We start from the raw sequence: 23355 nt of genomic DNA on the forward strand, positions 1-23355 counted from the left end.
GGGAACAGCATCTCCAGCATCACCACACTGAGCACCGGAGCCCCCCAGGGCTGCGTGCTCAGCCCACTGTTGTTCACCTTGCTGACTCACAACTGTGCAGCAATGCACAGATCGAACCATATTATCAAGTTTGCCGATGACACGACCGGGGTGGGTCTCATCAGCAAGAATGACGAGTCAGCATACAGGTGCAACAGCTAACTCCCTGGTGTAGAGCCAACAACCTTTCTCTGAATGTGGACAAAACTAAAGAGATGGTTGTTGACTTCCAGAGAGCACAGACCAACCACTCTCCACTGAACATCGATGGATCATCTGTAGAGATCGTCAAGAGCACCAAATTTCTTGGTGTTCATCTACTGTAGCAGAGAACTTCACCTGGTCACTCAACTTCAGCTCCATCACCAAGAAAGCCCAGCAGCATCTCTACCTCTTACAAAGGCAGAGAAAAGCCCATCTTCCTGTGATTTCTGATTACGTTTTACAGAGGGCCCATTGAGAGCATCCTGAGCAGCTGCATGACTGTCTGGTTTGGGAACTGCACCATCTTGGATTGCAAGACCCAGCAGCAGATAGTGAGGACAGCTGAGAAGATCATTGGAGTCTCTCTTCCCTCTATCATGGACACTTACGCCACATGGACACTAAAGCCAACAGCATTGTCGATGACCCCACACAACCCTCACACACACTCTTCACCCTCCTGCCATCTGGAAAAAGGTACCGAAGCATCCGGACCCTCACGACCAGACTGTGCAACAGTTTCTTTCCACAAGCCATTAGACTCCTTAAAAACTGAACTGAACTGTACTGAGCACAACACACACTTGCAGATAAACTGTTTGGACTGCACAGACCTACACCAAAGACACACTGATTGAATTGGCACTGTTTTTGTTTATTGTCTTGTGTATTGTCTTTTTTGTGATCTCTTGTATTTTTTGTTTGCATTGTCTTTGTGTGATGCACTTTATGTGGCTAGGACATCTTACTAAGTCCTTAGCTCTGTATTTGTTTTATGTAGCACCCTGGTCCTGGCGAAACATTGCCTCATTTCACTGTGTACTGCAACAGCTATATATGGTTGAAATGAAAATAAAAACTTCTTGACGTGACTTGACTACACCCACTATTCTCTAAATCTGTACATTGACCACACCAACTATTCTTCAATGTATGCATTGACCACACCCACTATTCTTTAAATGTGCACACTGACCACACCTACTATTCCCTAATGTATACATTGACCACACCCACTATTCTCCAATGTATACAGTGACCACACCCACTATTAATTTATCCATCAACCACACCCACTGTTTTACAACTTTGTGAAGACCAACACCTCCATGTCAGTTCATTTTAAATTTTACTTGTATGTATGTATTGTATGATACATGTATTACATGTATCCTCTGTTGTCAAAAAAATCTGCACTTTTTAAGTTAATTTTTAAATTAAATTAATATTTCATTCAATAAATAAGCGTAAGCGTGCTATTAATTACTCACACTGTAATACTAAAATTGCAGGAATTTACTGGTGTCTATGTGGCCTCACACACACACACACACACACACACACACACACACACACACACACACACACACACACACACACACACCTGCTTATGTACAGTCAAGTCCAAAAGCTTGAGTCCAAATCCAGCTTTTGGTTGTGTGAGACCTCCATGAAATTGGAGTGTGAATATTTGGTTTCCTTCAATTATGTTTTCAGTTCACACACCCAACCACCCACCCACCCACCCACACACACACACACACACACACACACACACACACACACTCTCTCTCTCTCTCTCAAACTAAAACGGTTTTGATTAGTGGCTTTATAAGAACAGCTATAGACGTGATGTCATGCAACAATAAAAATAGAATCTATATGTTTTAATAAATGAATTTGTTGTTTGTTGCCTTTTTTCTCTTCTGCCGTAAATTTAGATAGCAGTCACTTACTGTGGAAATTCTAGATAAAAATTCCTCTTGGTAAAAATTACTTCCTCTTGGTAATTTGAACTAGCAGTAGCTTTCTGTGGTAACTTAATTTCTGTAGAAACATGAGCTAGCAGTCACTTCCTGTGGTAACTTAACTAGCAGTCACTTCCTGTGGTAACTTTAACTAGCAGTCCATTCCTGTGGTAACTTAACTAGCAGTCACTTCCTGTGATAACTTAAACTAGCAGTCACTTCCTGTGGTAACTTTAACTAGCAGTCACTTCCTGTGGTAACTTTAACTAGCAGTCCATTCCTGTGGTAACTTAACTAGCAGTCACTTCCTGTGATAACTTAAACTAGCAGTCACTTCCTGTGGTAACTTTAACTAGCAGTCACTTCCTGTGGTAACTTAAACTAGCAGTCACTTCCTGTGGTAACTTTAACTAGAAGTCACTTCCTGTGGTAACTTTAACTAGAAGTCACTTCCTGTGGTAACTTTAACTAGCAGTCACTTCCTGTGGTAACTTTAACTAGCAGTCACTTCCTGTGGTAACTTAAGCTAGCAGTCCATTCCTGTGGTAACTTAAGCTAGCAGTCCATTCCTGTGGTAACTTTAACTAGCAGTCACTTCCTGTGGTAACTTTAACTAGAAGTCACTTCCTGTGGTAACTTTAACTAGCAGTCACTTCCTGTGGTAACTTTAACTAGCAGTCACTTCCTGTGGTAACTTTAACTAGCAGTCACTTCCTGTGGTAACTTAAGCTAGCAGTCCATTCCTGTGGTAACTTAAGCTAGCAGTCCATTCCTGTGGTAACTTTAACTAGCAGTCACTTCCTGTGGTAACTTTAACTAGAAGTCACTTCCTGTGGTAACTTTAACTAGCAGTCACTTCCTGTGGTAACTTTAACTAGCAGTCACTTCCTGTGGTAACTTAAACTAGCAGTCACTTCCTGTGGTAACTTTAACTAGCAGTCACTTCCTGTGGTAACTTTAACTAGCAGTCCATTCCTGTGGTAGCTTAAACTAGCAGTCACTTCCTGTGGTAACTTTAACTAGCAGTCACTTCCTGTGGTAACTTAAGCTAGCAGTCCATTCCTGTGGTAACTTAAGCTAGCAGTCCATTCCTGTGGTAACTTAAGCTAGCAGTCCATTCCTGTGGTAACTTTAACTAGCAGTCACTTCCTGTGGTAACTTAAGCTAGCAGTCCATTCCTGTGGTAACTTTAACTAGCAGTCACTTCCTGTGGTAACTTAAGCTAGCAGTCCATTCCTGTGGTAACTTTAACTAGCAGTCACTTCCTGTGGTAACTTAAGCTAGCAGTCCATTCCAGTGGTAACTTAAGCTAGCAGTCCATTCCTGTGGTAACTTTAACTAGCAGTCACTTCCTGTGGTAACTTAAGCTAGCAGTCCATTCCTGTGGTAACTTTAACTAGCAGTCACTTCCTGTGGTAACTTAAGCTAGCAGTCCATTCCTGTGGTAACTTAAGCTAGCAGTCCATTCCTGTGGTAACTTTAACTAGCAGTCACTTCCTGTGGTAACTTAAGCTAGCAGTCCATTCCTGTGGTAACTTTAACTAGCAGTCACTTCCTGTGGTAACTTAAGCTAGCAGTCCATTCCTGTGGTAACTTAAGCTAGCAGTCCATTCCTGTGGTAACTTTAACTAGCAGTCCATTCCTGTGGTAGCTTAAACTAGCAGTCACTTCCTGTGGTAACTTTAACTAGCAGTCACTTCCTGTGGTAACTTAAGCTAGCAGTCCATTCCTGTGGTAACTTAAGCTAGCAGTCACTTCCTGTGGTAACTTAAGCTAGCAGTCCATTCCTGTGGTAACTTAAGCTAGCAGTCCATTCCTGTGGTAACTTAAGCTAGCAGTCCATTCCTGTGGTAACTTTAACTAGCAGTCACTTCCTAGTAACTTAAGCTAGCAGTCCATTCCTGTGGTAACTTTAACTAGCAGTCACTTCCTGTGGTAAATGTATTTAGCAGTTCAGTCATAGCCACATACAAACCACAGGAATTAAAATGTGCTCCTTTTACATGAAATGGTAGAAGGTCAGATCTCAGACTGAGCTCATACATTACACTCCTCAGATAATTCATATTAGTTAGCAATGTTGTACGTCTTAAAATTTAACCTGATAGACGGGCTAATAAAAGATGATTTTTGTTGGCTGTACTCTATATTAATGATGAGTGAGAATTTGGGAAACATTTGTTGTTGTGAAATGATGAATAAAGGAGCGAGTACAGACGTTGAGTGTGTTTTATAGATTAGTCAGAGAGGGAGGGAGAGAGAGAGAGTGTGTGTGTGTGTGTGTGTGTGGGGGGGGGGGGGGTCGGGTGTGATGAGTCCGTTCTACCTCACTGCTCTGAGCTGTTCTGTTTCATTATACAGAATGAAGAGAGAGAGAGAGAGAGAGAGAGAGAGAGAGAGCAAGAGAGGGAGAGCAAGAGAGAGAGAGAGAGAGAGAGCTGCCGAGATTAAAATCCTAATTAAAGAGTCTCTGGCAGGCAGAAGCAGAGCTGGACACAGTGGCTAGCCTCATTAGCATAGCCGTCACACAGTAGTACACACTCTCCACTCTTACGCTCTCTCCAAGTAGGCTTCATGTATGTGAATGTCCATTTCTCTCTCTCTGTTTTTCTCCCCAACTCTGTTTTCCTTCTCTCTCTCTCTCTCTCTCTCTCTCTCTCTCTCTCTCTCTCTCTGTACTCTCTGTAAAGTAAACGAAGTCAGTCACAGTGTGTAATTAAACTCTCTCGTTTGTGTAATCTGTAAAAGGCTCTTTTTGCCTCGCTGTCTAATTTTTGGCATTAATGTTATAAAAGTCTGTCAAAAGTCTGTCAAAAGTCAAGTCACTTTGATTTGATCCGAAAGCTTCTAATCTCTTCACACGTCTGCATGTTTGTGTGTTCGTTAACACTGGGCTTGTGATAAGATTCGTATAGAGCACACACACTTCTAAACAAACATTTGCATATCGGTGCAACTAATTACACTAACTAATCAAATAATCAACAAAACCTAAAGCTTCTCAGCATTATCGATTGTGAAAACCGTGTGTGTGTGTGTGTGTGTGTGTGTGTGTGTGTGTGTGTGTGTGTGTGTGTGTCTGTGTGTCTGTGTGTTAGGATCTCACTAGCGCAGCAGATTTCATGTTTAGCATTTCCAGCTAGTGATATGTGCTTGATTCATAAATATATTTCTGGTGTATTTTAAAAAGTTCCTAAGAGATTCTAAATCTGTAAAGTCTGTCAATTTTTTATTTTTTTTTTGACAAAACTATTGTAAAAGAACAGTGGCTTATGGGTTATAACAGACTTGTGGGTGGTAACATTGACTTGTGTTCTATAACAGAGACTTGTTGCTGGTAACAGCGATTTGTGGGTTATAACAGAGACTTGTTGCTGCTAACAGATAATTGTTGGTTATAACAGTGACTGTGGGTGGTAACATTGACTTGTGTTCTATAACAGAGACTTGTTGCTGGTAACAGTGATTTGTGGGTTATAACAGAGACTTGTTGCTGCTAACAGATAATTGTTGGTTATAACAGTGACTGTGGGTGGTAACATTGACATTGACTTGTGTTCTATAACAGTGATTTGTGGGTTATAGCAGTCAGCGACTTGTGGATTGTAACATTGACTTGTGGGTTATAGCAGTGAATTGTGGGTTATAGCAGTGAATTGTGGGTTATAGCAGTCAGTGACTTGTGGGGTTGCATCAGCGACTTGTGGGGTTGTAACAGTGACTTGTGTTCTATAACTGAGACTTGTTGCTGGTAACAGATAATTGTTGGTTATAACAGTGACTTGTGGGTGGTAACATTGACTTGTGTTCTACAACAGTGACTAGTGGGTTATAACAGTGATTTGTGGGTTATAGCAGTCAGCGACTTGTGGATTGTAACAGTGACTTGTGGGTAGTAACAGTGACTTGTGGCTTATAACAGTGATTTGTTGGTTGTAACAGTGACTTGTGAGTGGTAACAGTGACTTTTGCATTACAACAGTGAATTCTGACTTATAGTAGTGACTTGGTTTGTAACGGTGACTTTTGGGTGGTAATAGTGACTTGTGTTCTACAACAGTGACTTGTGGGTTATAACAGTAATTTGTGGGTTATAGCAGTCAGCGACTTGTGGATTGTAACAGTGACTTGTGGGTTATATCAGTGACCTTTGGGTGGTAACAGTGACTTGTGGGTTATAACAGTGACTTGTGAGTGGTAGCAGTGACTTTTGCATTACAACAGTGAATTCTGACTTATAGTAGTGACTTGTGGGTTTGTAACGGTGACTTTTGGGTTGTAACAGTGACTTGTGGGTTATAACAGTGATTTGTGGGTTATAACAGTGATTTGTGGGTTATAGCATTCAGCGACTTGTGAATTGTAACAGTGACTTGTGGATTGTAACAGTGACTTTTGGGTTATAACAGTGACTTGTGGATTGTAACAGTAACTTGTGGGTTATAACAGTGACTTGTGGGTTATAACAGTGACTTGTTGGTTGTAATAGTCACTTATTGGTTGTAACAGTGACATGTGTTCTATAATAGCTACTTGTAGATTGTAACAGTGACTTGTGGGTTATAGCAGTCAGAGACTTGTGGGTTATAGCAGTCAGTGACTTGTGGGTAACAGTGACTTGTGGATGGTAACAGTGACTTGTGCATTATAACAGTGACATATTGCTTCCTTTGGAGCACAAACAGAGGCAGAGGTACAAGGCGTTTAGAATCATCGGGAGCGCCCCGTAATCCCATGTGGAATTATTCGTGTATCAGGGAAATGAAAGGCGAGATGACAGGAAGTCATTAATGTGATTTATGCTTTAATTTCATGCTGATTTTTGTTTAAAGAAATTGCTCATGAGGAATATTCAAAACATTCACTTATTCACATTACACACAGCAATACAAAGTGACTGACTTCTCACTTATTCTCTCTCTCTCTCTCTCTCTCTCTCTCTCTCTCTCTCTCTCTCTCTCTCTCTCTCTCTCTCTCTCTCTCTCTCTCTCTCTCTGCAGCTGAGCAAAAAGGCCAGTTGGAGAAGGAAAGCGGTGTGAAGATTTTAGAAGCTGGACTGAGTGATGTAAGTCTGGAGAAACTCTTCTCCCTTTATCCTCCTCTTCCTCTGTCATATATAATGACATGCTGCCTTCCCAGCATGCACCACTGCACACTTTGCAAAATGAAAAATAAAGTCCTCTCAAAAAACATTTAGCCAAATATAACAATATTGTGCCAAAAAAATACCTCACGGAAAATACAGAAACCAAAGTTCTTTAATGAAATAGTTCATTTTATATCTTGGGTTATTAAAAATGTCAGATTTAATTTTAGGAAATTGTTAAATTTACAGTAAATCACAGCCGATTTTACAGATTTCTGCAGCTCACTGACTATATTTTTATTTCTAAAGTATCTCATGCGTTGATTTAAAGATATATGATGTTACACTCAAGATCTATCTCTATGCTAAAAGACTAACACATGATCTCCTTCTTTAGTTTCTCATGATGATGTAATAATCTGGCTGTAAAGCTCTAAACGTTTGTCATGTTTACGGTATGTCATAGTAAAAGTCTCAGACCAGTAAGTGTTGATGGTCTCCTTTGCTATTTCCCTACTACTACTTTTATTTTTAAATCTAGTTTCTTTATTTCTTTTATTTACATATTTTTTTCACATTTCTAGTCTACTAAGTACAAACAGGATCCGATTTTTCATGTTAAATATTATATGCAGCCCTAAACAGACAAAAAGTAGCACGACGTCGTTGATTATTTTCCTCTAACATCATGACAATGTTCAAACTCAAGTGCGTAAAGGTCTCAGGTTGCTTATTTATTTATTTATTTATTTATTTATTTATTTATTTATTTATTTAGATTTGATTTGATTCTGACTGCCGATCGAGTCGGAAATGAAAGAAGACGCAGGAGTAAACATCCGAAGGCTGTACTGAAGTGTTTTTTTTTTTTTTTTTTTTTTTCCTTTTCGTCTTTTCTCGGGTCAGGACAGAATACGGAGCGCTAAAAGGATTAAATCTAAAATAAGATACGGATTTGAACATGAGACGCTTTTCCATGTGAATACAGCTGACATAATAACCGAGTGTGCGTGTGTGTGTGTGTGTGTGTGTGTGTGTGTGTGTGAGAGAGAGAGAGAGAGAGAGAGAGAGAGAGAGAGAGAGAGAGATTGTCATTAAATGGTGCTAAGCTGCCGTGTGAGACACTGATTCAAAACTCTGTCTACTCTGGCAACCTGCCAAATGCTCTGTCAATCAAATTGTTACCAAAGAAAGAGAAGGACAGAGAGAGAGAGTGAGTGAGTGAGTGAGTGTGTGTGTGTGTGTGTGTGTGTGTGTGTGTGTGAGAGAGAGAGAGAGAGAGAGACAGAAAGGCAGACTGAAAAAAATAAATTTTTACAGATGACTGTACAGTAGCAGAATGTAAACTTTCACACACACACACACACACACACACACACACACACACACACACACACACACACACACACACACACTGTGTATCTGTAGCAATGTGTTGGAGATAGCTGATGTACAGTATGTGGAGCTGAGACGATCCTGATGTGATTTAACACCGGATCAGTTCAGCTTCTTCACCCCAGCACACTTCCTGTCTTCACTGTCAGCACCTCGTCCTTGATTAGTTTTCTCTAACACCACGTCCTCGCCGTCTTCAGTCGATTTATTCCGCGTCAAAGACGCTCGGACTTTCTGTACAAGGAACCGCAACCTTTTCTTAATCAGTCACAGACGTGTCTTTATAAAGTCCCTGTCACATATACACGTGTGTGTGCGTAGACGCTACAGACGGCTAGACGCTAGAGCACGCAGTGCGTAGTGTGGAGCGTGGCATTTGGGATACGGCTGTCAATCTGTGCTGAAATGATAGGAATAACCCATGAAGAGTAAACGTGTTGCCTTCGTGTATCTGTTACAACTTCCTGATTTAGTGTTTCACACGTTTCTGCACTTCCTCCGGCAGTGACACGGCTCATCTCTCTGAGGCAGAGAAAATCAGCAGCTCTGATTCTGATTAGTCAGATCTGATTCGGTTTATATTTATATATAAAGAGAGGGAGAGAGAGAGAGAGAGAGAGAAGACGAGGCTTTGCCGCTTCACGCTCGTCGTATCTACGGCTTCGGTTTTTAATCTCTGCATCCCCTCTGTTCCGTCCTTGTTCCCCGACTCTCTATTGTGCGAAAAAAACCCCATTAATAGTCATTTGTCGAGAATTAGCGGCTAATACAGCTCGCGTTCAAGATTAGTGCGACCTCGCTTTGTCACCGCTTTGTTTTCGAGATCCACTTCAGGGACGTCGCCATGCCGACATGCCGCAAACATGGCGGCGACGGCGAGATTGGTAGAAATGCAAAAAAAAAACAAAAAACAATGAAGAGACGGAAACAAAAGAGTATTTTTTTTGAAGTGTGAGCGGCGGCGGCGGCCATCTTGGGCCGAGACAATAACAGGATTATCTCAAGTGCTGTCGCTGTGTGAGGGGACATAATGCTGGCGTTAATATTCATAAAGAAATTAAGTGGTGTGTGTGTGTGTGTGTGTGTGTGTGTGTGTATGTTGCGATGTGGTGAAAAGCGGGGGAAGCGGAGCGTACATTCACGCTGATAAATATTCATGGCGGCCTCTCAGCAGAGGTGAGAATGTAATCAAGTACGGGATTGATGCGTCCTGAGCCTCCATGAACCCGCGCTAACGCAGACGCACGATAAAAAATAAAACGTGAGCGCAAAACCGCTCTGTGTGTTTATGTCTATGAGTGTGTGCGTGCGTGTGTGTGTGTGTGTGTGTGTGTGAGAGAGAGAAATCTATCTGTGTGGTTTTATTCCACACTCATGCATTTATATATTCGTATTTATTTAACCTAAGCAATATTTTTCATGCTGCTGTTGAAAAATAAGTGATCAGGTGTGAAGGGGCGGAGTCACCATTCTCAGGTCGATGCTGATTCGTTTCCTTTAACAGCAACTCTTTTTTTCCTCCGCAGGAAGCGATATACATACGAACAAAATTAGACAACGAGTCCTTTTTATCCGTTTCAAGTTACTTTTAGTGTTTTGTGTTACGAGATATTTGTTTTAGTTTATGAACTAAATATCTTGTATCTGTTGCTTTCGAGCTGTCGCTATAGAAACCATAACAAGCTCATGAGAGTAAAGCTGAGCTGCAGTTCTGGAAAACTAATCAATGTTTGCTAAAGCTCACTTCGGGAAGCTAGCACGGCCCCGTGCATGTGGAAGGTTTGGGTTGTGTTTTACATTATGCTGTTCTAATGATCGTGTTCATGGTGACAGATGTGAGGGATTATTTTTTACCTTTTTTTTTATTATTATTATTTGTTCCTTTCCGCTCGTTTTCTCTCACACCGTCTTCACCTCCTGGAGTCATTTGCGGCGCGCTAGCCTTCTGAAGTTTGCTCCGTTTTGTCTGTAATTAGCCATAATCATTCGCTCTCAGCGGGAGACGAGGGGGTTGTAGGGTGAGAGAAAGAGAGATGTGGAGGTGTGTGTACTAGTGTGAGAGTGGTCGGATACACACACACATACACACACACACACACACACACACACACACACACACACACACACACACACACACACACACACACACACACTGTGAACTGGGTACAGAAGGCTCTTAGTGGATGCTCTTAGCTGTTGAAGAACAGTGTTGCTGCAGTACAGTGTGATAAAATCTAAAGCATTTTACATGAACCTCATACTTTAGTGTGTGTGTGTGTGTGTGTGTGTGTGTGTGTGTGTGTGTCATTGTGTCATTCTAGCTTAAAAGATTTCTTTCTTTCTTTATTTTGCTCTTCTAAGTATAAGCAATCAGAAAAGAACTGATAATGACAAGAAAGGGAAGATGAGAAAAGAGATATGAAGAGAAGAGGAAAGAGAGATTGACTGATGGGAAATAAGAACAAAGGGAAACACAATGACAGTAAATGAGATGGAGAACTAGAAGGAGTGCGGGGGGAGACAGACAGATGAAGGAGAGACAGAGGGATAAAGAAGAGATGTTGAAATGGTGGAGTGAGGAAGGAGGGATGGACAGACAAAGGACAGCAGGAAAACAGGTGGAGAGATGGAGAAAAGGAGGAGAACTGATGGAGTAGAAATGGAGAAGTGGAGGAGAGACGGATGATGGAGAAGAGATCGAGAGACGGATAAGAGACGAAGAAGAAGAGGTGGAGGAGATATGGAGAAGTGGAGGAGAGACGATGTTGAAGAGATGAAGAAGTGGAGAGAGAGAGAGTGAGAGAGAGAGAGAGAGAGAAGAGAGAGATAGATAGATAGAGAGAGAGAGAAGAGAGAGAGAGATAGATAGAGAGAGAGAGAGAGATAGATAGAGAGAGAGAGAGATAGAGAGAGAGAAGAGAGAGATAGATAGAGAGATAGAGAGAGAGAAAGAGAGAGAAAGAGAGAGAGAGAGGGTGAGAGAGCTCTCTGGAAGGACTCGACCTTTACTCCCCCGAGGTTGTGATGTCATTATGCACCTGTTGTTTTGGCACCGCCTCCTCAACCACCTGTGTGTATCAGCTGGCTCAGTGTTTCCATGGTAACAGCCATGTAAGCTGTGATGGAGGGTCTTCATGCTGTTGCAATTCCTCAACACACTCGAGCAGAGAGCTCTCTCTTAAATCTGTTCAGGCATTTCTTTACTATTCCTTTTGCATTTCATCTTATTTCTGTTTAAAAGTTTGTAAATATTTGTTGTAAATGAACCGTTACTATAGAAACGGTCAGGTATTTACACGAGCGTTTATTATTAATAAACCAGTGATTCGTAGCTGCAGAAGCTGTCAGAAGCGCTGCTAGTCGATTAGACCCGAGTGCAAAGCCAAAAAAATGCAATTAGCATCAAAGCAGAAAGCAAAGTGCGGTTTAACAAGAAGAGTTGCTGTAGCAGATCTGCAGTGCGAGGTGACATGTGCTATGCTGTGCTATTGTCAGTCCCATGAGTCCAGAGACATGCATTAATGTAAGCCAGACAGAACAGCACAGCTGAACGTTCTAGGTGCAAAACGGATCAGTGGTAAGTAGATCCAGAGACGTGAGTGGAATTCAAAAACACAACTGTATGAATAAATGTGCAAGGTGCAAGGTAAAGGATGTACAACTCTCAGCAAAAGGAGTTTAGTCAATGTGCAGTGGAGCTGGAGGAAGGGGAATTTTACCCCTTTTACACCAAAAGGAGCCGGGTGCTGGATCAGAGCTACTGTAGCGCTGGTGCTGGTTCAAAGTTGGTTCCACTGGCAAACCTTCTAAGAACCGGTTTGCCTTTCCATCGGTTAGAGAGCCGTCACAGAGCCGAGTGTGATGTCACTGTATACGTGTCACGTTACACAGCAACGTTAGTGCAGCAGCGGCAAACACAAACACATCAATAACAATGGCGGATCTTGCTTTACTGTTAATGCTCATGGCTTGTGAACCTACATTAACATCCAAATGCGGCGAATCGGACGTGTACGTGCAGCTCCGTGTAATCTGTATAAACGGAGGTTGTAATCGATAAAGTACATAACGTTATTTTATCATTAGCACAGAAAAAATTTAGCTTTAGCATGTAGCTACCTACTATCATGTGTGCTGATAATGTATCATATCGCAGTAAAGTAAAAGTGTATTAAACATTAGTATACTTAAGGTACATTAACAAATGCACTAACAGTAGCCCCGCCCACAGCCCCTGACACAAGAGGTTCTTAAATCTAGACCAGCAATGTTTTGGTGCTACTTAAGAACCACTTTTCCTGGTTCAGAGCCGGTGCTAAATTAGGCTCCGAACCAGCACTCAAACTGCCTCGGTGGAAAAGGGGCATTAGAAACCTTTTAAGGAACTTCTTCTGTAGCCGGCTTTTACGGCAGTGAAGGCCACTGTAGGACTTCCAGGAAAGGAGAAGAGTCAGTATTCCCTGGTCCACAAAGTATAGTAACCTTTGATCTGTTGAGTGTTTTTCACCCCAGCTTAAATCAGATGTTGAACCTGATCAGATTTTGACTTCAACGTGTTTAGGGACTGTTTGTTGTTGTCTCATCACATCATCAGGACCTGGTGAAGGACCTCCTTCCTTTGCCACTGATCAGGCTTATGTTGTGTTCGTAATGTCACCCTTCAACTCAACATCAGTTCACTGCAGTTGAGGGTGTAGCTCCTTGCTCAAGGGCTCAACAGTGGCCATTTGTGAGTCTGGGGATCCGAACTCACAAGCTTCAAATCAGTCATCCGACATCTTAACCACTGGGATCTTGTTGCAACTTTTGAGCTTTATAAATGGAGAATGAACAGATACACTGTCATGGGTGAAAAGGGTGTAGAGTAAAGGACTAATGCAGGTGTTTAGGGAGGAGCAGGATGGAGGAGGTGTGGCCCTTCTCATTGTGACCATAGAATATATTTCAGACAAGGAGGCATCATCGATTCAGGGAGAGTCTTGAGTAGTTTGTAGTCTGGGAGTGTTTGGATGTCCTGCCACCTTTGTCAGGGGTCAGTATGAATACCATTCATGATTCTCCTGTCTCAGGTTGTTCCTGGATGAGCTTTAGGCTTCCTGGTCTCCATCATCTCATACGTTCAGTAGGAGGCAGATCTGTAAGTTCATCTTGACATCTGAAAGAGAAATGCTTTAGTTCTGTTACAGAAAGTGACTGTCGACAGATCGACTACCTGTGCGCAATACGAATCAGCACCTTCTGCCCAATCAGAATTATATTTAGATCATAACGATTTACAGAAGAGCATCTTTAACACTTTCTCCTCCATACATGACCTCGGTAGACTTCATACAGCTCGTTATCCTGCGGGTGGAAACGAAATTGGGTTTATTTCCTTTTCACACCTGCCTTTTTCTTTGACAACAGTGGCCAGTTGTGTGTAAATACACGACCTTATTATCACATTTTACCGATATCACCTAGCAACTTAAAATAGATCGTATGCTGTGTTGTTTAATTACAGGAAGTGTAAGCGCAACAGGAAGTGCAGCAATGCTTATCGGTTGCGTTATTTTAACACGTCCGGACGTGCTTCATTTCGTCCGTTTTAAATTGTTTGCACCGACTCCGTGCCTCTTCAACTTTTCCTGACATCACCTGTGTGGTTGTTAATTTCACAACTTTACATCATCACTGCACTCGTTTTCCCTCACAGCTTTTTTTTTTTTTTTTTTTTTTAAGGCGAGACGCTAAGTAGCGTATCTAGGAAAGGTGTGTAACTTGTGAGACTTGTGGGAAACGCTGCTGGTGCGATGTTTAAATGATCGTTCTTCACAAGATCTTCACGAGTATTCTGGGGAAAAAAAGAAAATAAACACAAGCGGGGACATTTGCGTAGTGAAAATACTACGGAAGCTTACATTTATTCATCGGCTCTGTCGTTGTTCTTTCGTGTCGAGTCTTTTTCTCTCAGTGGCTTTCTCAGCCTTCACGCATTCTCTTCATGTTCTCGGGGGTTCCTTCCTGGTTCCTCTGGTTTCTTATTACTAACTACACAACATGTATAGTACTGTGCAAAAGTTTTAGGCAGGTGTGAAAAAAATGCTGTAAACAAAGAACGCTTTCAAAAATGGAAGAGGTAAACATTTATTTTAAATGTTAAATCATAAAATGCAGTGAATGAACTAAAGAGAAATCTAAATCAAAACAATTTTTGCTGTGACCAGCCTTTGCCTTCAAAACAGCAGCAATACTTCTAGGTACACTTGCACACAGTTATTGAAGGAACTCGGCCGGTAGGTCGTTCCAGACATCTCGGAGAACTAACCACAGATCTTCTGTGGATGTCGGCTTTCTCACATCCTTCCGTCTCTTCATGTGATCCCAGACACACTGGATGATGTCGAGATCAGGGCTCTGTGGTTGTCGTGCCATCGCTTCATGCCGGTTTGAAGGCAAAAAACAATAACGCCAAATATTGATCCGATTTCGATTTATTTCTTTAGTTTGCTTACTTTGCGTTTTGTAAATTGACAGAAATAAACACTCGTTATTTATATTTCTGAAAGCGTTCTTTGTTTACAGCATTTTTTCACACCTGCCTAAAACTTTTGCACGGTACTGTGCATTAACAGTAAAAAGTCTTCACAGTAAACAGAGGAAAATGATTGTCTTACTGCTGGATTTCTCAGTGATTTTCTCAGTGACTGTTGTTTTCTGTTTATTGTCCAAAATCCATGTAACACATCAGTTCAAATAGTTTCTGGTTTATTATATACACACTTTTTGGCTGTTACACTAGCTTCATCTGATTATTCATTTTCTTTCCTTTTTGTTTTCTTTTATTTTGTATCCATTAATTTTAGAACTGTTTTGTATTTTTTTCTCTTTTTTTCTTGTTTAATTTGTTCCTTTATTGTCCATTATTCCAAAAAATGTAAATAAATTGTAAAATAATAATTTGTATTAATAACATCTGTATCTGAAGCCTTCTTAAAAGTCACTTCCTGTATTTTTTAATGTATTATTATTATTATTATTATTATTATTATTATTATTATTATTATTATTATTATTATTATTATTATTTTAGGTTTTAGGGGCAAAATAGAGGAATTATCTTATTACAGATAATTTATTTATTTATATTTTTAATGATTTTATTTGTATCTAGCTTTCATAAACTATTTTTTTCCCTGTAATTTCTGTAAAGCAGCTTTTCCAGAACATTTTCTTGTTCATAAACACGTGTTCCTTTAGATTCATAGATATCTAACGATAAAAAATGTTTCTCAAACCTTTACAGTATAACATAATTATAAATACGTCAGATTCATTTCTGCCTGAACTCATAAGTAATTCACACAGGTTTGTATATGTGTCTCTTTGTGTGTGTGTGTCTGTGTGTGTGTGTGTGTGTGTGTGTGTGTGTGTGTGTGTGTGTGTGTGTGTGTGTGTGTGTGTGTGTGTGTGTGTGTGTGTGTGTGTGTGTGTGAGATAACATTGATGTATAGAAAGTGAGTGTTAGTGGTAAGGTTAGCCTGAGGGTCAAGGCTAGCTAAGAATGCTTTATTTGTAACTTTAATCACACAAAATTCAGTGATATTTCTCAGTATTTTTAAGAAGGTTCTCACACTTTACACACACACACACACACACACACACACATACACACACACACACACACACACACACACACACACACACACCACGTTAATGTGAGTGTATGAAATGTCCTCTAAAATGTTGATCAGCATGTCCTGAAAAAACAGTACAAGATGATTTTGTCTGAATGGAATGACAAACGTTATTCATCGCTTAAAAAACTGCGTCATTAGAGGGTAAAAAAAAAACCCCAAAAACTCGTCTTTTCTTCTTCTCTCGCATTCTTGCGTTACATTAACTCATTTTATTGTGCGGTTTTCATAAAAATGTCAATTCATGTAGTTTATTTAAAAACAATAATAATAAAAATATATATATATATTCCATGATTTCCAGTTTCAATTGTGGGTCGGTTGGAGGGTGTTTTTATTTATTTATTTATTTATTTATTTATTTATTTATTTATTTATTTATTTATTTATTTAAAAAGCCTGTTCCTGTCATGTAATGTGAGTTGAGAGAGAAATCAGGTTAGACTGACGTCGTTTTCTCCTTCATCACTTCCTCACACCTGACCTACCAACATTACCTCCATTACTTACTTCAGGAATTCTGAGTCCACGTTTTGCTGCAACACGATGACGGTTTTATAGATGAACAGCTCAGTGTTTATTAAAGAGAGTGGAATATAAAGTGAAGTGTCCGCATTGGTGTAACATCTGTGCTTCCCCGAGTTCATCGGCTTCGTATCTTACATGACGGATCGATCGGAAGATAATCCACCGAGACGCTGGGCGAAGCTACAAACACCAGGTTTCCGTCTGGCGTTATTGTCCCGCTAATAGCATTTGTGATATAAGACGAACGCAGAGCTCGCTCCACGTTCAGCACAATTCTGGAGCGCCGTTTTGCTAGATTTCGAGTTCTCTTTGTTTTCTTAGCAACAAGTGTTAATGAGTTATTGTGCATTAATCACATTTCCATGATAGCAAAGTTGAGAATCCCACGCTGTTGGGCACGTCCACGTCCTAAATCCTAATTTATCTCTTGTTTCTTTTCACTTCACACCCACATACTGCACTTTGCAAAGTCAGGAGTGTGTATTAAATCCAAAAAAGTGAGCGTCAACTAAAACTTTGACCAACATTAAAAAAAACAAAACAAAATACATTGCACTGTATCCTGGACCAGATCTGCCAAGAGGTTTGGCATCTGAAGGTTTCTTATTTTTATTCTAACAGCAAATGTGTGATGAATTAGACCTACATTTAGCATGAAGCTAAACTGGTAGCTATACACACACAGTATCCCTTAAATTAGCTTCATAGCTCCAGTAAAGAAATAAAACAGACATTTTGTAAGAACTGTTTTTAGGGGTTTACATCTCTTTGCCGTTTCTCTAACTGGTGTTAGTGGTAGTGTTGGGTTAGTACTAGGTCTGCCTCGGGGGTTTCCTCTGGGTTCTCTGGTTTCCTTCTCTAGTCCAATGGCCGGTACTAAAGTCTGATTGGCTCTGACATGTCTGTAGTGTGTTTTTGTTCTGTTTGAATGGTGTCCAGGGTGTCCCCTGTCTGTTCCTCAAGTCCAGGCAACCCTGTGTAGTATAGTCACTCCACAAAATGGACACGTTCGACTATTCTTCCACACTTTACTCTGAAATGTCTGCTACATGTTCGGTAAATTAAGCCTCCTCTAACCCAAAGGATTTTCCAACCCCACATTATGATCTAAAGGACTCTAGTGGAAAACCGAACGATTCCTGGGTTACCTCAGCGATGGTTCTGTTATAATTTCTCAGTTTAACTCCTGTGGCTCAACCTTTAGAAGAGAATAAACACCACCACACCCTGCGTTCACACTTCCTCTTCCTGACGAGACGAACCAGCTCAGACTGCCGGTACAGTACCATGCGTGGGCATGTGAGAAAAGAGAGAAAGAGAGAGAGAGGATTGGGGGGGTCTTGTGATAAAGACTTCAGCAGTATGATCGGCACTTCCTAACGAGCGCGGCCTGATCTGTCGGATTTAAAAGGGAGTTAAATGCCAGTTGCTGTGGCTGATCTCTGTGTGAAATGTCACCACCGAGAGACTCCTGCAGTGCCTCTCTCTCTCTCTCTCTCTCTCTCTCTCTCTCTCTCTCTCTCTCTCTCTCTCTCTCTCTCTCTCTCTCTCTCTCTCTCTATGGCTGTGGAGGAGAAGCGGACCCATGACTCGGTGACCTTTAAGCGATGCCTGACCTTTTTCATAGAGAGAAACCCACTTCTGTTTTTTTTTTTCTACTGTAAAAGCCCCGTGTTCGCCGAGAGAAACGAACTCCAGACATTTAAGAAATTCTCTCTCTCATTTTCTATTAGCATCCTCTTCCTTATCAGCTACTCTGTTTTCTTTTCTGGAAGTCTCTGCATTCGTTGTACTTCGTTTACACCTTCTTCTTCTTCTTCTTCTTCTTCTTCTTCTTCTTCTTCTTCTTCTTCTTCTTCTTCTTCTTCTCTACACATTAATGTATTGATTATTTGTGACACAACATTACAGATTCTCACTACGATAGGATCCAGGGATTAACTAGCGCACAATGCTAAGTCTATACAACCATACAGACTATTTATGTAGTAATGGTTAATGTTGATACGTCTGATTATTTGGTTATGTTTACACAGTCGTTACACCTCAACATTGTCCCTTTAAAGCTAAATAGACAGCTAAATTATTAGCCTCAGTTAGATAGCAGCACAGTTCTCCCAAAATGATCTAGCTCAGCTTGCTACATATACACAAGCTGTAGTCATTAATTAACATGGCTTGAGGGACTATAAAGGAACAATGTACACGTGTGGTGAAGACAGAAACCATACAAACCCATCGGGGACATTTACATTTCTATGAATTATGTTTGTAAATGTATGTCAGTTTTATTATAGCCACATTAACACGCTGTAGTCTGTATACGACAGTGATTTTTACTTGGCTTATTTCAGCTGATTCATGTATCGTGGCCATTTCTGCAAGTCTGAGTGTAATCAGTCACACAAAAGGTCTGATCAGTGACTGAATTGCCTGCAGAGCTCCGACTCGGTCCCGAAAAAAGATGCAGCGAGGGCGAGTTACGCACAAAAGAGCTCTTTGAACTCCATCATCATAGCATAATCATTTACACTGACTCATTTGAGTGGATGCGTCTGTATAAAGCGGTGAGACAGGTGAAGGCTGAATGCTATTAGAGCTTAGAGTTTAGAGCAGATCCTGATGTCCGGCTCTAACTCGGTTCTCGAGTATGAACTTCAAATTTTCTGGTCATTAAAGTGTTCGAAACGTTCAAGCGTTCCCTCCACTCTAAAGACTCATTAAAACTAAGCCTAGCCAAATGATTCACTCACACAGATGACTCATTAAAACAAATGACTTTAAAAAAAGAAAAAAAAAAGTCAAATGACATCAAAATTATTAAAACCAAAACAAATCCATCCAATTGAGTTAACCCAACTCGAAAAACTCTAATGAATCAAAATCTCAAAAATAAATAAATAAATGAGATTTTGATTCATTAGAGTTAACCCAACTCGAAAAACTCTAATGAATCAAAATCTCAAAATAAATAAATGAGATTTTGATTCACTAGAGTTAACCCAACTCGAAAAACTCTAATGAATCAAAATCTCAAAAATAAATAAATAAATGAGATTTTGATTCACTAAAGTTAACCCACTCGAAAAACTCTAATGATTCAAAATCTCATAAATAAATAAATAAATAAATAAATAAATAAATAAATAAATAAATAAATGATATTTTGATTCATTAGAGTTAACCCAACTCGAAAAACTCTAATGAATCGAAATCTCAAAAATAAATAAATAAATAAATGATATTTTGATTCATTAGAGTTAACCCAACTCGAAAAACTCTAATGAATCAAAATCTCAAAAATAAATAAATAAATAAATGAGATTTTGATTCATTAGAGTTAACCCACTCGAAAAACTCTAATGAATCAAAATCTCAAAAATAAATAAATAAATAAATGAATAAAATCCATAAAAAACTCACTAACTTTTACCAAATGACTCATTATACTAATACAACTAAGCAAAGCCTAAAACAGGTACTAATAAATGACTCAGTAACCCATACCAAATGATTCACTTCAATCAAACGGTTCATTAAGACTAAAACAAACCCAGTAAAATGATTTACAGAAACCAGCTAAATTGTTTCGTATCCATAACCAAATAATCCACTAACACCTGACAAATAATTTAGCAACCTAATATATAATACTTTAATTACTAACTCCGGCCGAACTGCTCTCTAAAATTCAAGACTAAACGATCACTGTCCTCAAACAAATCCTTTTGAAATCCAAACCAAATTAATCACTGACACCAGCCAAATGATTCACCAGCTGGGCTAAATGAATCATTGGCATCAACCATATGATTCACCAGTCTAAACCAAATGATTCACTGCCTCCATGACCAGAGAAATAGAGAGACAGAAAGCGAGAGAGAGAGGGAGAGAGAGAGAGAGAGAGAGAGAGAGAGAGAGAGAGAGAGAGAGAGAGAGAGAGAGAGAGAGTCTTTGGGGAACAGGTTGGTGGTCTCAGCTGGACAGCAGACTGTTTTAAATGTCATTCAGGCAGGGAGTCGAAACACCACTGCCTTTCCACATCAGACAGGAGGAGAAGAGAAACATTGAACTACTTCATCAGAAAAGAGGAAAATAGAAGAGAGAGAAAAAAATGAGAAAATAATGCAGAGGACAAGGAGAGAGAAAAGATACGGAGGTGAGAAAGGTGGATGAGACGGAATATGGAATGAAAGACTGACAGAAAAGAACAGAAGGAGGATGAAGGAGGTGGAAAAAAGGAGAGAGGAAAATGAGCAAAAGAAAGAATTAAGCTATGTTATTAGCAGCTGAAAAACAACCTCAGAAAGTAAATGAATTGTGTGAAAATAACATGTAAAGGTAAATGAATCATGTGGTGAGTCGTTAAAATAAATGAATCACGAAGAAAGAAAATTCACAAAATGAATCATTTGAGGAATCACAAATTAAAATAAATGAAACTTGAAGTAAATAACGTGTAAATTATCGAATCCTGTGAGGAATTATGGAAAAATAAAGGAATAATATGAGGAATCATGTGATAATAAAATTTTAAAAAATCTATACGGAATCATGCAAAAATAAATTAATCAGGAATCACATGTTAAAGAAAAGGAATCATATTTCTCTATTTTATTAACAATACGTGTGTGTGTGTGTGTGTGTGTGTGTGTGTGTGTGTGTGTTTGTGTGTGTGTGTGCGTGCATGTTTTGTGCCACAAGCAAAATCTTCTTCCGGATCTTTCCACTCTCATTTATTTTAATTGGGCGTGCATTAAACTGCTCCTTCCTCACTCTTGATGAGAAAATCGCTCGTCCTTTGGACTCTCGTACTTTTGCAGATCATTTTGACGCTTTTTGTTTTAACCTTTCTGTGCGGTTTTCTCGAGATTGCCGGACAGGGGTGTTAGGTTTCTGTCTTTTTATTTATTTTTTTTACTTGTTTATTTTTTTGTCCGGTTGGAGGCTGAAATGGATTTGTGAAGGAGGAGGTAATTATGCAAGATGAAGTTAAAAGGATGCATTATCGCTGCATTATCTCAACAGTGTTATTGTTTTAACACTGTAATTATGGTAGCTTAGAGAGCGAAGCACGCCGGAGCGTGGGTTTAGTTTACTGCAGCATGTTAGCTTTACCATCAGGGATGTACATGCATTTATTTATTTATTTATTTATTTATTTATTTATTTATTTATTTATTTATTTATTTATTTATTTATTTTCCCCCTGGTTAAGACGTAATGGAACGCAAAGAAATGAAGCAGATACAATTCCACATTGAACATGTTTAAGTCTCTTCTTTAGGAGCTGAAGTGCTGCTCAGGTGGTTGAAGGTCCGTCAAGATGTTAGGAGGTGAAGTTCCTCCTCATTAATCTGGATGCGTTTCCCTGTAAACGCTCAGACAGAATGTTTCCGTGGACGTCTGAATTCGTTCTGCTGCTTTATCGTGAGTTCCGTCATTAATCGGTTAATTACTTTTTTTCAGAAGCAGTCATGCAGGCCCAAGCCATGACTCTACCGCTACCATGGTGAAACAAACTAAAGTGATCTATTTCAAAGCAAAGCAAATGATTCAGTAATTCATATCACTAGAGTGATTCACTTTAATCAAAGTACACATTGAGACTAAAACAAAATGATTCATTGATTCAGTAATTCAAATGAAAAGATTCACTCTGCGCAAAAGAGTAATTCAATCTAGAACGTACATTTCCTGAAGAAAACGTGAATGGTGCTTGCACGTGGCAAATCCCGGAGGCTAGTCAAGATGAGCGAGTGACGTCATCTGAATACTCTTGAGTTTTACTCATCGTGCTTTGATATGTCACATGTCCATGTTGTGCTAATTTTTTATTTTCATGTGACATCACGTGACATCATCAAATTACACTTGAGGAAGTTTCCCTCATTGTTGTGAGTGTTTTGATATGTCACATGTCCATGTTGTAAAACGTTTTTTGATTTTGCATATATTGTGGGCGGGGCTGCGGCACAACCGGAAGGCCAGTCGGTACACCAATTTAAACCTTTGTTCAGAGTATCACCCTAAAGGAGCTGGCCAAGTTTGGTGTAGATAGTTTGAAAGCCTGCCGAGTTATAAACCTCCAAATTTTATAATGGGAGTCTATGGGAAAAAGGCCAATTTGAGACCCGGTACCGGAAGTACCGGTACTCAGATCGCTTATAAAAGTCATAGCACGCCTCTCCTCAATGAGCCGGTCGATTTGACACGTCATTCATGTGTCTAGGACAAAAGCTGCGGGACAAGTTACGCGCCGAAGTTTTGTCCGGCACAATAATAATAAGAATGTTGCTTTGCAAGCACCATTAACTAAATAGTTTCAGTAAATGTAAATCAGACTCGTTCAAATGATTCAGTAACTCGTATCAAACGATTCACTTATTTAAACCGATAAAAAAGTAATTAAAAGTAACACAAGTCTAGACAAGTGACTCAAGCCTTACGATATTATTCGGATTCACTTCACTCCAAAGACTCTAATTAATTACAATCTCACTTAAAATAAAACTAAAACATTTCAGTAAATCTCTATCTTACAATGAAGGTTAATGAGAACGTTCCAGAAGCAGCCATCCAAAATGCCCAAGCCATGACGCTAACACCATAATGCTTCACACATGATTATGTACTGGATCAGTTCCTTCTTTTGGTCTTTCCACCACTTTGGTAGAAG

General features: G+C 39.8%; 1 protein-coding gene across 2 annotated transcripts in view; it reads left to right on the plus strand.

The window, feature by feature from the left end:
* Positions 1 to 23355, plus strand: part of ptprn2 (protein tyrosine phosphatase receptor type N2) — a 202186-nt gene that overhangs the window by 112435 nt on the left and 66396 nt on the right. For both annotated transcript variants that reach the window (XM_047817727.1, XM_047817734.1), the window contains one exon: positions 6992 to 7056. In XM_047817727.1, coding sequence (XP_047673683.1) covers positions 6992 to 7056 — 65 coding nt within the window. The remainder of the gene's footprint in view (positions 1 to 6991; positions 7057 to 23355) is intronic.

The sequence above is a fragment of the Tachysurus fulvidraco genome, chromosome 1, assembly GCF_022655615.1.
Source record: "Tachysurus fulvidraco isolate hzauxx_2018 chromosome 1, HZAU_PFXX_2.0, whole genome shotgun sequence".
Classification (NCBI taxonomy): domain Eukaryota; kingdom Metazoa; phylum Chordata; class Actinopteri; order Siluriformes; family Bagridae; genus Tachysurus; species Tachysurus fulvidraco.